Source organism: Oryx dammah, unplaced genomic scaffold (genome assembly GCF_014754425.2).
Source record: "Oryx dammah isolate SB20612 unplaced genomic scaffold, SCBI_Odam_1.1 HiC_scaffold_26, whole genome shotgun sequence".
Lineage (NCBI taxonomy): Eukaryota > Metazoa > Chordata > Mammalia > Artiodactyla > Bovidae > Oryx > Oryx dammah.
Window position 1 is genome coordinate 2793898 of NW_024070210.1, and position 17673 is coordinate 2811570.

Below are 17673 nucleotides of genomic sequence, written 5' to 3' on the forward strand. Positions count from 1 at the left end.
TCCATATATGGGCTTGTTCAAAAATACAGACGGTTTCATAATTGTAAGAAAAGATTTTTAGAAGTAATAAATGACATCTTATTGTTTTCTGATATTTATTATAGAGTTAAAGATTTCAAATATCTACTGTCTCCTAAACGTCAGAAACAAGACAAGGATACCAGGTCTCACCATTATTTTCCAACATTGTGTGTGAGGTCTGGGCCAATACAGTAAAACAAAACATAAAAGGTATATGTATTAGAAACAAATGGATGACCCTGGATGGATGCCAGTATTGTAAGATGTTATAATTTACACCTTGAACAGGAGAATAAACTGACAAATTATTATAACTAATTAAGTCCTTAGGCATTTATGCAAAATCAGCATGTTAAAGTCAATAGTATTTCTACATGGTCTAGCTGGTCTAGCAATGACCAGCTAAAACAAATGACACAAAAATGGTACTCACAAAGAAAACTGCATAGTAACCAGAAATAAAGATGGTTAAAAAAATGCAAGACCTGTATTAAGAAAGCTATACAATTTTACTAAAGATATAAGAGACTTATAAGTAAATAATTCAGTATGAGCCTAATCCAAATCCTAGTGACATTTTTCACAAATGCTGGGAAGATTTTTTTTAATCATCTAGAAGAGAAACTATTTAAAAGTAGTCAAAAAGTCTTTTTGGGAAACTTTCCATGCTAGAAATAAATGTAATATAAAACTATAGTAATTTAAAGTGTGGGAATATAAGTACACCGCAGAAGTGCATTCCTGTATGTACCGAAAACCCACATTCAACCGTGTTTGTAGCGGCAGTGTGCTATGAATCAGTTTGTGGACTGCTGCTGCTGCTGCTGTCGCTTCAGTCGTGTCCAACACTGCGACCCCATAGACGGCAGCCCACCAGGCTCCTCCATCCCTGGGATTCTCCAGGCAAGAACACTGGAGTGGGGTGCCATTTCCTTCTCCAATGCATGAAAGTGAAAAGTGAAAGTGAAGTCACTCAGTCGTGTCTGACTCTTAGTGACCCCATGGACTGCAGCCCACCAGGCTCCTCCATCCATGGGATTTTCCAGGCAAGAGTACTGGAGTGGGTTGCTAGCACCTCTTAACAGTATTAAATCTTCTGATCCATGAACATGGATCTCTCCATTTATTTAGATCTTTTAAAACTTTTTTCAACAATGTTTTTTAGTTTTCAGTGTACATACATGTATGTATCTTGTTTAAATAACTTAATATATTCTAAGAGTTTTTTTGGTAACTTTTTAAGAATTTTTTGCATACTGTATAAGATTATGTCATCTGCAAATAGAGATAGTTTTACTTCTCCCTCTCCAATCTAGATGCCTGTTATTTATTTTTCCTACCTAATTATCCTGCCTGGAACTGCCAGTACTATGTTGAACAAAAGTAATGAGAGTAAACATCCTTGTCTTGTTTCTGATTTGGGAAGAAGCATCCAGATTTGTTCTGAATTTAATCAGTCTCTTCCCATATATCTCTGAGATTTTCCTGTTTCTCCTCAACTTTGGTTTAGCCGTGTCCAGGGAGTCTTGGTTGTTTCCCAGGTTCCTTTCATCACAACCTCCGTTGTTTTTGAGAGCACCCTCAGTCTTCAACTTTTCCACACTGTAGTAAATGAAGTCAGTTCCTTTGAGAAGAAGCTGGATGCTGTGTTATGACTTGCTTCTCCCTTCAGGAAAAATTTCTGATCCAGGGCTCTGGAGTTGAGGGTGAAAACAATGGAATGCTTCTGTTTTCCTGAGTGTCCTTTGCTTTAGATGTGAGTGCCCACTCGTGTGGAGGAAGCAGTCGCCTCAGCCCTTCTTGGGTTGCCTTTGAGGCCCCAGTGTTCTCACCGGCCACTGCACCTGAGGTAGAGCCTCCATCTCAGAACCGGGAGTGAGTGGGAAGCTCGTACCTCTCAGCGGCGATCACCAGGAGTTTAGCCGGAGTAACAGAGAGCTGGGAGCAGGTGGAGGACACGGACGTCTGCCCTGTGGGAGGAGGCGCCCAGCTCGAGGCTGGGGAGAGAGCACGCCCTTGCTCTTGGTTCCATCAGTCTGGTATGGGGTGTCCGTGTCACTGAGTAGGAGGACAAGAGTGCGTCTCAGTTCAGATACAGCAAACTCTCACTGTTCTTACTGAATTTTAGCAGACTTTCTTAGGTAAATGTTTCTTCCTTTGTTTTATCTCCTTGAAACCATTTCCAGAGACTTAATTTTTAAAAAACAATTTCTCTCAGTTTCACTGGTGCACCAGTCTACAGTACTATTTACTCTGTCATGCAGGAAGTCCCTCACCTACAGCAGTCATTAGCATTCCTGGGTGGCCAGTTCCTAGTTTCTCTACCCTATGCATGTTATGTGGAACAGGAAATGGCAACCCACTCCAGTATTCTTGCGTGGAGAATCCCATGGACAGAGGAGCCTGGCAGGCTACCGTGCATGGGGTTGCAAGAGTTGGACACGACTTAGCGACTAAACCACCATCATACACGTTATAAGACTTTGAAGCTAGTTTCCATAGTAACTTGATATGTATTGTAACTTTGGGGATAAAGTTGTTACAAAGATATTTTAAGGTATATTCCAAAGAGAGAAAGTTTTACTAGAGTTATCTATTAGTCGTTATCCTATCATTATCATATATTATTGACTGTTTTTATACTTCTTCTAAATACAAGTATCTTTAGGTTGAAATGGTCTTAACTGTGTTTTCTTCACAGGGACACATGGAAGGAGAGGCGTGGGGCTTGGCTACACACCCGTATCTGCCCATCTGTGCTACTGTGAGTGACGATAAGACCTTGAGGATATGGGATCTTTCTCCTAGTCATTGTATGTTGGCCGTCCGGAAACTTAAAAAAGGTAAGTGCCTCGCAGACTTGAGCATAGATTAAATTGTCACAATTTTATGACCCTCACAAATGTAAGAAAGCTATACTAAATATATAAAAAATACTTTAAGTATTTATTCTATATCTGCTTGCTCATAATGGTATATAAAGAAAATTAGTTCTACCTAGTCTATGCTTTATGGGACCTTCTCTGCTCATGCCTATCCTGAGTCAGTTTTCCATATCATTTTGGAAACAAGAATATAGGAAGGAAACATAAACTAAGCTTTCTCCCCTTTATGACTATAGATTATATGTAATTTAGAATCAGAAACTAAGCCTTAGCTTAAAAAGGGGTAGCAGAGTTGAGAGGAGGATATTTAATTTCATTTTGTTGTATTGCTATTTCTTTGGCTATGTTGCACAGCATGTGGGATTTTAGGGAGCAGGGACTCCCTGACCAGGGATCAAGCCTGGAGCCTCTGCTCTGGAAACATGGACTCTGACCGCTGGACTGCCAGGGAAGTCCCCAGAGAAGGGTATTGTAGAATGAACCAGAATTGAGCACATTGTAGGATATCCTGTCAATATAGAACAACAAAGAGTTCAATTGTTGGAGCAAGATTTTTACTATTAGGCTAGATGAGCTTCAGATTTCTTGGGAAAGTGGTAGAGAATATTATTTGTAGCATGGGGATATGTTAGGAGGAGCTCTAGCTGAAAAAGTTGGGAATTGTGACTAAGAAATATGATAGAGTACACAGATAAAGGAGAGAATTACTTAGCAATATAAGAACCAAGTTGAAATTAGGCAGCTTGTTATAATTCATTCAGCTGATTTATTTTTCCCTCCTTCTATTGACTTAAAAGAGCCAGCTCTCTTTTTCTAGTGCTCCTGTCCTGTGTGCCTAACTGAACATCTGAAGTCAGTCACAGTCTGTGGAGCCCTAGGGCTCCAGTTCCTGTCCTTCCCCTACTCCTTTTTCTGTTAACTAGTGATCTCTTGCATTTTCATTCTCTGGTGTGTGTGTGTGTGTGCTCGTGCCTGCACATACTGTATTTCTTTATTTTTTCCTCAGAAACTAGTGAAAATTGCCAGTGGTTTTATACATGAACTTTCAATGTGAACAGTTACAGTTAGAGTCTAAAACCACAGTCACATCTTTGTGCATAAAAAACCAGTGTCAAAAAATTCTTTCCTTCCCAAGTCCATTGGATGTCCTGACCAGTCAAATTCAGGACACACTTACCTATCACATTTTCTTTCTTTTTTTAAATTGAGATATAACTGACACAGAACTCTACCTTGGTTTCAGGTGTACAACATATTGATCCAATATTTGTAAATATTGTGGAATAATCACCATAATATCAATACACATACTTAAAATTTTTTTATTATGATGAGCACTTTTAAGACCTGTTTTCTCAGAAACTTCCAGATATGCAATGCAGTATTACTAACTGTAGTCACCGTGCTGTCCGTGACACCTCCATGGCTTATTTTGTTTACAGCTGGAGTTTACACTGTTGACTCCCTTCACCCGTTTTACCCAGTCCCCCCACCCCCACCACTGGCAACCTAGTCTGTTCTCTGTATCTTTGAGCTTTTCTCCTTGATTGCACGTATGAGTGGGATATAGTTTTTGTCTTTCTGTGTCTGATTTATCTCACCTAGAATAATGCCCTCCGGGTCCGTCCATGTTGTTGCAAATGGCAAGAGTTTATTAGTTTTACTGGCTGAACAGTGTTGGTGTATGTGCATATGTGCACGTGTGCATGGACCCGCATGCAGGCATATCTGTGCCACATTTCCTCATTTTCTTGATCCTTTCACCCATTTATCCTTTAATCACTGGTGGCTCAGATGGGAAAGCGTCTGCCTGCAATGCGGGAGACCCAGGTTCAATCCCTGGGTTGGGAAGATCTCCTAGAGAAGGAAATGGCAACCCACTCCAGTATTCTTGCCTAGAAGATTCCATGGACGGAGAAGCCTGGTAGGCTGTACAGTCCATGGGGTCGCAAAGAGTCGCACATGACTGAGCAGCCTCACTTCTTTCACTTTAATGCATCCTGGGCACCTGAGCTGTTTCTGTGTCTTGGTTATTGTAAACAATGCTGCAGTGAACATAGGGGTTTAGTATCTTTTGAGTTTGTGTCTTTGTTTTCTTTAGATAAATACCCACGAGTGTAATTACTGGATCATATGATGTTCTACTTTTAATTTTTTTGAGGATCTTTGTTTTTTTTAAACCTCCCTTCAAGTGGACATTATTATCATTTCACGCAGTCAGTGTTACTTAGATTTATCTATGCGTGTACATTTCTTTGTTCACCTTTTTTTCTTGTATCTCAAACATTTTCTTCTGTCATTTTCTTCTAAAAGACAGTTTCAGAATTTCCGTAATGAAGATTTGTTGGAAATTCTCTCATTGTCCTCTGAGTGAACCAGTAGTGTATAAAAATAGGGTGGTGGGAATGGCCTATTCTAACAGAAATATTCTATCACTGATGCTGCAGTTCTTTAAAAGCAGATCAGTTTTATTCAGTTTTTCATTGTTGTTTTTAAATTTTTGATTGGCATTATAGTACCACTCAGGGTGAACTGTTACTGCTGCCCTGCCCTTGGTATACTACTAGTCTGAACATGTTTTGATTTTTTTACTCTCATTCTTGGATGCTAATTTAACTGCTTCTAGAGTTCTTGACTCAGAGTTGTTATTTCAGTGGTTTTCATTGTTCTCTTTTACATTTTTCTATAGTTTTGAGGTTTAATAACATTGTGCATGTATGTGGTCTATTATTTAGGATTTGTTGTGTCTTCTGAATCTTTGGATGTATGTCATGTATTAGACCAGAAAAATTGTCTACCAGTATTACTGGCTCCTTCTAGAAGTAGATCTTTGTATTAGGTTGTTGAGAAGAGTCATAATACTGTATTTTTGTTCTTAAATATTCTTCTATAATAACTTTTCTTTTTACTTCATCATTAATTCAAGAGAAAAACAAGTGGATTTTCATAACTTTAAAGAGACATGTGGTTTTATGCTGATTGACTTACTTATAACAAAAATACTGACATCATAATGGTTTAAATATTGTAAAACACAGTTATTTCTTTAAAACATTCAGTAAGCAAATACTGTTTTCTTCACAAAATGAATATGCAAATATTATGATCCTGAGGCTTAACATTATAGTTAATATAAACTAGAATTTTGCCAAATAATTCGGTTTTATGGTAACTAGTTATAAAAATAACCAGAAGTATAAATATGCAACATGAATTAATATCTGTATTCTTAATATCTATAAAAAAATTTTTTGCCAGCCTTTGCAATTTTCTGTATAGGGATATATTGGGAATGTCCTATGTAAAACTTGTATCTGTGACTTTAGCTTTTAATTATAATCAAACCTGAATGTTTTTGCATTACCCCCAGCCCATCCCACCACCCCTTTGTAACTGCTGTCTGTTCTCTGTTCATTTCATGTACCTTTTGGCCATTTGTATATCTTCTTTAGAAAAATATCAGTTCAGTATTTGTTCATTTTTAAACCAATGTGGATTTTTTGCTATTGAGTTTTATGAGTTCTTTATTCATTTTGGATGTTTAACCCCTTATCTGATAGATGTTTTGCAGTTATTTTTCCCATTCAGTATGTTGCTTTTTCATTTCATTGCTGATTTTCTTTCCTGTGCAGAAGCTTTATAGTTTGATGTCATCTCACTTGTTTATTTTGTTGTTGTTGTTTTTGCTTTTGTTGTCAGGATCAAAACATTATTTCCAAGATCTATGTCAAGGAGCTTACCATCTAAGTTTTCCTCTAAGAATTCTTTGGTTTCATATCTTATATTTCAAGTCTTCAATCCTTACAAAGTTAATTTTTGTTTGTGTGTAAGATAGTGATCCAGTTTCATTCTTTTGCATGTGGCCATTCTAGTTTCCCAGCACAATTTATTGGAGAGGCTCTCCTTTCTCTACTGTACATTCTTGACTTCTTTGGTAAATTAACTGGCCGTATGTACATGGGTTTATTTCTGGGCTCTATTCTTTTCCATTATTGTGTGTGTCTGTTTTTATGCAAACATCATGCTGTTTTGATTACTGTAGCTTTGTAATATAGTTTGAAATCAAAGAGAGCGAGGTCTTCAATTTTGTTGTTCTTTCTCAAGATTGCTTTGGCTTTGGAATATTTTGTAGTACCATCCAGATTTTAAGATGATTAGTTCTGTATCTGACAAACGCCAGTGGAATTTTTATAGGGAGTATATTGAATCTTTAGATTGCTTTGGGTAGTGTGGACATTTTTACTAATGAGCATGGATTGTCCCTTGTCTGTTGATAAACATTCTAAAGTTCCATGGGATCTGTGGGTTCAATTCTGTGCCTTGTAGGCCCTCAGCCTCTTTCTCTTCCAGTGTAGTTTGTTTCAAAATAAGAATTCATCATCATACATATTTTTGTTTTGCATATGTCAAACCAGACTTCAACTAGTTATTTTATCTCTTATAGCAAAATTGCCTCATAATCAGTTAGTTACTTGGTGAATATGTTTGTGGCAAAATGTCTATGACAAAGTAGCTTACAGCAAAAATACTTGATACAATTAGATATAATAGTGAGAAGAGTGACTCTCACCTCCACTTTTTGATTTCTAGACCCATGGATTCCAACTTTGAGGTAGACAGCACCATATAATGATCAGTGCTTTAAAGCATATACTGCATCCTGTAACACAAAACCCTGGTCTTTCAGGATATTGCTTGCAAAAGATGCTATAAATCAGTTTTCAGTAAGCCATTCCATCATTTTTTAGTAGCCCTCTGTGAAAGATGAGGGTATGTTATAAAACTAGCTGATGCCGTAGGTATGAGCCTAACGCTGCACTATCCTTCACTATGAAAGAGTGAAGGTCTTGGAATTTGGTGATGGTGGATTAGGCGTCCTGGCCATGGATAGTGGTGCTAGCAGAAGCTCTGTGGATAGGGAAGGTGAATCCAAAAGTCCTGTCTGTTCCACTGAGGATGACTCAGTCCTCTCCATAATGGAAGAGGCTCAGTGTAATCGGCTTGCCACCAGATGCTGGGCTAGTTTCCCTGAGGAGTGGTGCCTTATCAGAGGTTCAGGAGGTCTCTACTGTTAGCAGATTGGGCAGCACCAAGACCAGCCTTGGTAAAGAAAAGTCTGTGTTTTGAACTCAAGCATGGACTTTGCCCTTGCCACCTTTGACCCACCAAGCAGGTGCTAGCTGGCTAGGGAAAGAGCCTGCCTGATGTCCATAAAACATATTATTTTGTCCATCTGATTATTGAGAGCTTCCTCTGCAATAGGCACATGTATTGGACTTTATTTTGGACACAAAAATCTTCACAGCCTATGTATGCCCTTTCTGAGAGTTTTACCCACACGTTTATCTTCTAGATTTCCTTTCCTCTCATCGTCCAATCCTATTTCTTCCAGTTCCTATTTATTCAAATAGTGAACAATTGCTAATGAATCCGTGTAAATCTGTCTATGTAGTCATCTCTCACCACAAAAGTGATAAGTCAGGTGCACTGCTTGAAGAGCTGCCCACTGGGGAGTTTCACTACAGTCCTTCCAGGTCACCCCTAGTGTGGCTGTGATGCTTCAGTTCAGTTCAGTCGCTCAGTCATGTTCAATTTTTGCTACCCCGTGAACTTCAGCACGCCAGGCCTCCCTGTCCATCACCAACTCCCAGAGTTCACCCAAACTCACGTCCATCGAGTCGGTGATGCCAACCAACCATCTCATCCTCTGTCGTCCCCTTCTCCTCCTGCCCCCAATCCCTCCCAGCATAAAAGTCTTTTCCAATGAGTCAAATCTTTGCATGAAGTGGCCAAAGTACTGGAGTTTCAGCTTTAGCATCAGTCCTTCCAGTGAACACCCAGGACCGATTTCCTTTAGAATGGACTGGTTGGATCTCCTTGCAGTCCAAGGGACTCTCAAGAGTTTTGTCCAACACCGCAGTGCAAAAGCATCAATTCTTCAGTGCTCAGCCTTCTTCACAGTCCAACTCTCACATCCATACATGACCACTGGAAAAACCACAGCCTTGACTAGATGGACCTTTGTTGCCAAAGTAATGTCTCTGCTTTTCAATATGCTATCCAGGTTGGTCATAATTTTCCTTCTAAGGAGTAAGGGTCTTTTAATTTGATGGCTGCAGTCACCATCTGCAGTGATGTTGGAGCCCCCCAAAGTAAAGTCTGACACTGTTTTCCACTGTTTCCCCATCTATTTCCCATGAAGTGATGGGGCCACATGCCATGATCTTCGTTTTCTGAATGTTGAGCTTTAAGCCAACTTTTTCACTCTCCTCTTTCAGTTTCATCAAGACTAACATACCATGTAGGAACATCTGAAAATCTGGCTCAGTGGTTTTCTTCTTCACTCAGTTGGTCATAATGAACCCCTGTGAGGCCATAAGTACAGATTGAGAGAGAGAAGAGACATTGCAGTAGGATTTATTGCTGAAGGATTCTGAGCCCCCTGTTCATACAAATTACTTCTAACTTCCAGATCTCGCCAAGCCTGGTCTTTTCTGTTCTGTGTCTAGTTGATGAAAGATTGCTATTCTGCACACCCAGTCAGTAACTTGCCTGGTCATGTCATTTTCAGTTCATGAAAGGAAGCTCAGGACACAGTTACCTGATATCCCATAGTTAGGCATTTACTTGCTGTCTGGTGAGACCTGGTGGCAATCCAGAAGCTGTGTCTCAAAAGGAAAATAGTTACCTGCAAAGGAGGACGTGGAATTCCTCCCAACTGAAGTAGGCTCCTTTGGGACCTTTCCAGAGGTGCCACAGACACTTTGAAGGTCATTAAGTCTGCTTAAGATCAGCTTGCCTTTTCTAGTCCTGGCCCCCACTGGAAGCTTATAAGTGACCTGATACACAGGTGGAGCAGCTCACTCAAATGTGCTGTGTGTTGCCTCCCGAAAGGCCTCCCAAGCGTTCTGCTCCTTGTGTTTGTGGTAGGTGATGGGAGGTGTAGCAGTTTGTCTTCCACGGTGGAGGCAATGGCTTGACGTATTCCAAGATCATTGGATCCCCAGAAACATCACTGAGGTAACAGGGTTCCTATGTCTTTGTGGAAATTATCTGCCACTCTCCTAATTCACTTGTGTCCTGCTAAGACATCTAAAGTACTTGTTGCTTCCTGCTCCCCAGATCCATTCAGCATAATGTCATCAATGTAGTGGACCACTGAGATGTTTTATGGAGTGTCAAGATTATAAGGATCTCTGTGGACTCTCTTATGGCAAAGAACAGGAGAGTTGAAATAGCCCTGAGGCAAGGATTTGAAGGTGTCCACAGATGCAAGCCAGGTAAAAGCAAACTGCTTCTAGTGGGCTTTACAATTGGTATGGAGATAAAAGGGCATATTGGCCAGGGCAGTAGCTGCTTGTAAAATGCTAGAGACTGTGTTAATTTGTTCTAGTAAAGATCTGGAAGAGTAGCTTCAGTTGAAATCATCTCCTGATTAAATTTATTATCCAGAGTTATTAGCTAAATCCATCTTACTTCAGCACAGGCCAAACAAGCAATGACAGTATGATAGGAATTATTATTCCTGCACATTTCATGTCCTAGGTAATATCACTGATTGCAGTTCTCAGGCTTGTGGTTTTATTTCCGTTTATTGTCTTAGTAGACAGAGAAATTTCCATGGATTTTCATTTAGTTCTTCCTTATCCCTTGGGTCCACAGAGCCAGCGTAGAGCATTCTACAAGTTGCCAAGTGTATCTGTTCCCCTTCAGGAATTGGATGGGGTCCACTGTGATTTGAAATTGGACTTAGAATCCATCTATCACATGATCACCTTAAGGCCCCACTCTTACTGCTTGTACACCAGCAGCTTCTTGTGCTCTTAAGAAGTAGTGTCACAAAAAAAAAAAAAAAAGAAGTAGTGTCACTGCGGAGCCCATGTCTAATAATTCCTAGAAGTTTGGGTCTTTCCTTTTCTTCAGTTCACAATCATTCTACTAAGTGGCCACAGAACCTTGGAGGAAGATTTATGTTACACACCTACATACCTGTGACCGTGCCTCATAGTTCTTCCTCACTGGGACCTGGCCTTCCCTTCAGTGAAGGGGCTCTGAGTATATGAATTTGCTTAGGTCTGAAAAGTTATTGGGAGTCTGACTCTCCACTGTGATGATTTAAGTCGGGTGTTTTGGCCACCAGGTCTGGAGTTTTTCCTATTATGTAGATCAAACACTAATCTAGTTAACTTATTTATTTCATTCCTGGAGACCCTGTGATTAATTAACCACCAATAGAAATCTCCACAAGCCAAAACATAGCGATTAGTAGTACATCCCTCCTGCCCTTTTTGGTGAAAGAACATACCTTGTTTTTGTTGGTTAAGCACTGCTGCTTGGCGTCTGCTTCTCCAGGAGTATCTTTTTCATCAGGGAGCCTGTGGTGACATGTCCACTTCCTGACATCTAAGCAGGGCATTCAGAGGTTTTCAGAGACGCAGATGCTGCCCTGAATATATCTCTCCATGCCTTCGTGAAGGGACTAGTTTCTGGACTTCTTCAGGGGATCTGTGACTGGTGCGAGGGTATGCAGGTTGCGTGTGAGAGGTCTCCTCCAGTATTCTTCCCTCCCTGGGGTTCTGGACTCCTTCCTCTGTGTCAGAGGTGACCGTGCATCCGGTCCAGTCCCCTTCCTGAGTTTGTAAATCCGGCTTTATCAGAACACAGCCATGCCCGTTTCTTCATGTGTTGTCGCGGTGTGCTGTTGCACTGCAGTAGCAGAGTTCAGTAGTTGTGACAAAGCTGATGTGGTCTGCAAAGCTGAAAATATTTATTCTCTGGTCCTTTAAGAAGTTTGCCAACCTTTGCCTTAGAGCATGCTGAGATTTGATCCAAGTTAGGGGTCTAGTGACAGCAAAGGAATGATGGTGATGGTTTTTCAGGAGGTTAAACATCCTCTGCAAACACCTGTTTCAAAAGGTGAGTCTTCCAGGAGAAGAAGCTCTCTGCACTGGCCAGTGAACCTCCAAACAGCTTAGAAGATCGAGACTCAGCTTTGTCGAAGTCCAGCCAGGAGCTCCCAATCCACGGTGAAGAGTTCTTTTCCCAATTAGTGCCCTCACTTTCACGCAAGAAAACTCGGCAAGTCTATGAATTCAATTAACATTGTAAATTTTCGGCAGTATCAGCCCCGTCAGAAATTCATTTAGGTTTGTCACAGAAGCTCTCTCTACTCAGACCATGACTCTCGCTGAGCGTCTAAAGGGCCTGGGCTTGTTATTCCATTCTGTTAGCTCTGCGTGCATCCACTGTGACCTTCTGTACAGTGCAGAGCTCGTGGCCGTCATCGCTGTTGTCATGGTGAAGGGCAGCAGCTTCTTGGACTCCCCAGGCACTTACTGCAGTGGATACTTCAGTCAGCCACAGGGCACAGCTTAGTTCGTTGCTATGCCAGTGCACACCCTGGATGGCCCGCATCCCATTTCCCATTGGCAGGGACCCAGCACTATGCTGAAGCCCAAAGGCATGACTGAACCAATTCCACAAATCTTAACAATATGCCTCCTTTGACCACTTTAGTACTGTTCTGTATCAATCACAGAAACCACCCCAGTAATTTGAACAGGGAAATTTTAACATGGAGTGTTAGCTAATGAAAGGTGATTTAACTACTGAAAGATGTAAAAGAAGATTCTAAGGGGAAGTGGCAGCTGCTTTCTGCAGCTAGTGGACAGTGATCAAGGAATAAACTTAAACGGTGGACCCTCCCCTCTTCCCTTGGGGCGGAGATTCAGGTCTCTTTGGAAAAGGTATAGGTGCCTCAGGAACAGACTGCCTGCCAATAGAAAAGAAACTTGCCCGTGGGCTGATCTAGGCCTTCTGCTGTGAAGGCAGAGAAACCCCGCTACGCCCAGCTCCTGTCCCCTCATTAATCGTCTGGTTACAGCATATCGGAAGGAAGAAGAGGGTCTTCCTTCTTCTTTGGCCTTCCCTCCAGCACCCTCTGCCGGCAAAGGAAAGACATCTGTAGGGTCCAGCCCCAGCCATCAGTGTGCGCACGCCCAGTCGCTTCAGCTGTCGCTGAGACCCCATGGGCTGTAGGCCACCAAGCTGCTCTTGTCCATGCGGTTCTCCAGGGAAGAATGCTGGGCGGTAGGGGTGGGGGGTGGAGTTGCCGTGCTCTCTCCTCCAGGGGAACTTCCCAACCCAGGGATCAAACCCATATCTCCTCTGTTTCCTACATTGCAGGCAGGTTGTTTACCCACTGAGCCACTGGGAAGCCCCCAGTAATGAGAGAGCAGGAGAAATAAGGGCGGATTTGGAGTTGAGAGGCAGTGAATGAATAACAGTCCTTCTCCAGTCTCACGGCGGTAACTGCCACCTCCTTTACGTGTAATATATCTCTGCCCTATATTCTCCCTTGAGCTCCAGAGAAGTATTAATATAACAAAATGCCTCCTTGTCTTCATTTGAATTTCTCACAGGCATTCTTAAGGGCACAAAACCACTCACTCACACCTCCCCTAGTGTTTCCTGTCTCAGCAAATAACATCATCATTGAAACGAAAGACACAGCCTCTGCTTCTCTCTCTTTCTTGCTCTCCTCCCGGCTGGGCGAGGTCCTGCCTCTCCTCCCGGTTGGTCGAGGTCCTGCCTCTCCTTCTTCAAAAGGTGACAAGTCTACCGTTTTCCGCTACTTCCACTGCTGCAGCTCTGCTCCAGGCCCCCATCACCTCTTGAATCTTCAGTATCAGAAATCACATCCTAGATTTCTATGTATGCTTGATAAAAGTGCCTGCTTATTCTCAATTCAATCTCTAACTTTTCATTCTGTAACAGCTGTTCCTTATCTGTCCCATTCCAGAGTTTATGCAAGACATCAAAAGCCCAACATCTTTCACTGTTGGGTTAAGCCCAGTTTTTGTGTTTGCCAGTTCAGCATTAACCCTTATTTTTTTAATTAATAATATTAATATTACGATTTCTTCATGTATAGTTTTGAAATGTGTATAAATCTTCCTGGCTTAAACTAATAATTGCCTATTGTCAGGTTTTTTAAATTTGAAAAATTTTTTATAAAGATGACCTTATTTCTTAAATGTCTTATTTGTTGGATAGAAACTGCAAAGGTAGCAAACTCCCCTAACAGAAACAGCAAAATTTCTACATATATTATATCATTGGCTTTTTAAGTTAGTTAAAATCTCTCATCCTTTTCATCAGCTTAGTTTCTTTCAAGGTCACTATCAGTACTCACTTTTCCTACATTCAGAAAAGGAATGGTTTGTCTTAATTAATGCTTGGAATTCTGTACCATTGTTCTCAATAAAAAAGCTTCATTATCTGCGTCTTTATTTCTAACATTGATTTGAAGCTATAATAAACATAGGACTCCTCCTCTGTGAAATCAAAGTTTTCCTAAGCATATACTTTTTTTAATAGAGGAAAATCCCGATACATGCTTTCTTTGTTTTTTAGGTGGGAGGTGTTGCTGTTTTTCTCCTGATGGTAAAGCTTTAGCTGTAGGTCTCAATGATGGAAGTTTCTTAATGGCAAATGCAGATACTCTAGAAGATCTTGTATCTTTTCACCACAGAAAAGAGGTTATTTCAGATATTCGATTTTCACCAGGTAAGATCTCATTGAAATCATATTTGATTATTAATTTGAGTATGACAGTGAATATATCACTGTGTGAATTTTTATTTACTGTTATTTTATCTCAGAGTTTTAGTTTTTACTAGAAGAGGCAGTATAGTGAGAGGGGAAAGCCCTGCATTTAGATCAGTGGCCAAATACCTGGCTTAGGGCCAGCTCTGTCACTGAAGTTGCTGTGTGACTTGGGCCAAGGCATTTCTTTGAGCTTCCTTTTCCTCATTTGTTACATAAGAGGGATTAGATAACTGTTTTCATTATATTCCTAATGCTTTTGAAATTACATTAATTTTGCTTTATCAGTTTCCATGTATTCATTACTAATGACAAGACATACTATAGAATTACTAATGTTAAGGCAAAATTTATTTATGTTAGCTTACTTATATTTTTTCCTAAATTTAAAGTTTTGTTCAATGCAAAGAATATAAAAATTACTTTGTGTATAATTTTTGACATTTTCTTTCCATCACACTACCTCACTACATTAAAATTTTATTTCATTGTGTTAATTATACATGAAAAATATTACCATTAATTGCTTGACTCATCTATCTTTTTATAACATGCAAAACACCTAAAGTTCCTCCAAAAAAAATTAAGATTAACTCTAGTTGTACAGTATAAAAAATATTTCTAACTGTAGAAAATTTTAAGCAAATATGTTTCTATTATAGGTTCTGGGAAATATCTTGCTGTAGCATCGCATGATAGCTTTATAGACATATACAATGTTATGAGCAGTAAGCGAGTAGGAATATGCAAAGGCGCTACCAGTTACATAACCCATGTCGATTGGGATATTAGAGGTAAGAATTTCAGTGACTTACTATTTGATAAAGTTTCATTTGATTTAGTACAGCTACTTTAAAGAGACAAATAATCAGACAGATGAATTCAAAAGCACTGTGAAAAACAAACATTATTCTCAAAATGATTTTCACTACTTTATTTCATATCTAAAGATGAATGCTGGGAGTTTAGACTTTTCAATACCTCGTCTAGTATAATTCACATGACAGTACAGTAAGTGACAGATTCTTAATTTGTAAAGTAATTTAAATATTATTCTTTTTTAGTCATTCGTCCTAGTTTTTGCCAGATAAGTTTAATACAAATAGTCACTGAAATTTTAGAAAATGGTTCTGTTAATTAGGGGTTTTTTAAGAGCAGTGTTTGACTTTTTTCTTTGTGTTTTGGCTGTGCTCTGCAGCTTGTGGGCTCTCAGTTCCCTGATCAGGGACTCAACCCAGGCCACAGCCATGAAAGCCCGGAGTCCTAACCCCTAGACCACTAGGCAATTCCTAATTTTAATGTAATTTCCCCAGCATTCAATAAAATACATTCCCTAACATTATCATAGTTGTTTAACATACAGGATTTAATTAATATCTATGTTTTTTAGTAGAATGTCAGTGTTAATAGTTTGGATAAAGGTTAATATTTTAAATGCTCCATTTTGAGGGTTGTTGTTTCAGATAGTCACCTCTGTAAATATGGTGTTGTAAATTAGTTTTTCCAAATAACGTTAAAATATTTATTTTAAAAGTTCAGTTCAGTTCAGTCACTCAGTCGTGTCCGACTCTGCAACACCATGAACCGCAGCACACCAGGGCTCCCTGTCCATCATCAACTCCTGGAGTCCACGCGAACCCATGTCCATTGAGTCAGTGATGCCATCCAACCATCTCATCCTCTGTTGTCCCCTTCTCCTCCTGCCTTCAATCTTTCCCAGCATCAGGGTCTTTACAAATGAGTCAGCTCTTTGCATCAGGTGGCCAAAGTATTGGAATTTCAGCTTCAGCATCAGTCCTTCCAATGAATATTCAGGACTGATTTCCTTAAGGATGGATAGGTTGGATCTCCTTGCAGTTCAAGGGACTCTCAAGAGTCTTCTCTAACACCACAATTCAAAAGCATCAATTCTTCGATGCTCAGCTTTCTTGATAGTCCAGCTCTCACAGCCTTGACTAAATGGACCTTTGTTGACAAAGTAATGTCTCTGCTTTTCAATATGCTATCTAGGTTGGTCATAACTTTCCTTCCAAGGAGTAAGCGTCTTTTAATTTCATGGCTGCAATCACCATCTGCAGTGATTTTGGAGCCCAGAAAAATAAAGTCAGCCACTGTTTCCCCATCTATTTGTAATGAAGTGATGGGACTGGGTGCGATGATCTTAGTTTTCTGAATGTTGAGCTTTAAGCCAACTTTTTCACTCTCCTCTTTCACTTTCATCAAGAGGCTCTTTAGTTCTTCTTCACTTTCTGCCATAAGGGTGGTGTCATCTGCATATCTGAAGTTATTGATATTTCTCCTGGCAATCTTGATTCCAGCTTGTGCTTCATAATGTACTCTACATATAAGTTAAATAAGCAGGATGACAATATACAGCTTTGACGTACTCCTTTTCCTATTTTAAAAGATACTTCAAGTTTTATTTCTAGGATTTTTATATGCATAATGACAGAAATAGCTTATTCACATACACGTGCATGCTCACTCAGTTGTGTCAGACTTGCAGTTTTGCAACCCCATGGACTGCAGCCCACCAGGCGTCACTGTCCGTGGGATTTTCCAGGCAAGAATACTAGAGTGGGTTGCCACTTCCTCCTCCAGGGGATCTTCTCCACCCAGGGATTGAACCCATATCTCTTTACGTCTCCTACATTGGCAGGCAGATTCTTTACTGCTGAGCCACCTGGGAAGCACACACACTAAGCCATTTAGGAATTTAATTACTTTATTATATATTTATTACTTTATTATGGTTGACTGCAAAGGAAAATGGTTTTATGTTAAAGCTAAATTTTTCCCAAAAAAGTTAAACATCATACTAACTTAACTGTGTATGTATTTATATTTTATATATGTGTATATTTTTTAATTTTTTTAAGGAAAGCTTTTACAGGTCAACACTGGTGCTAAAGAACAATTATTCTTTGAAGCTCCCAGAGGGAAAAAACAAACCATTCCCAGTGGAGAGGTAGGAAGATAGTAGTGCTTGTAATGTTGATATGACTAATAGTGGTTAGAAAGCAAATACCTGTCTGGGTACAGGAATATATGCTCTGTTAAGAAAAAGAATAAATTGCTTACTTGTATGGCTAGCTCTTCTCTAATTACTTTCCTTAAAAGACAAGAAGCATGCAGCATGTAAAAGACATGCCATCTAAGA

At 40.0% G+C, this 17673-nt stretch overlaps 1 protein-coding gene across 12 annotated transcripts in view; it reads left to right on the forward strand.

Annotated features, from left to right (window-relative positions):
* Positions 1-17673, forward strand: part of EML5 (EMAP like 5) — a 154428-nt gene that overhangs the window by 89706 nt on the left and 47049 nt on the right. For all 12 annotated transcript variants that reach the window (XR_005718806.1, XM_040227497.1, XM_040227498.1 and 9 more), the window contains exons 21-24: positions 2723-2864; positions 14322-14474; positions 15176-15307; positions 17393-17481. Coding sequence is in view for 11 of the 12 variants with exons in the window: in XM_040227497.1 (XP_040083431.1) it covers positions 2723-2864; positions 14322-14474; positions 15176-15307; positions 17393-17481 (516 nt within the window). In the remaining variant the exon portion in view is untranslated. The remainder of the gene's footprint in view (positions 1-2722; positions 2865-14321; positions 14475-15175; positions 15308-17392; positions 17482-17673) is intronic.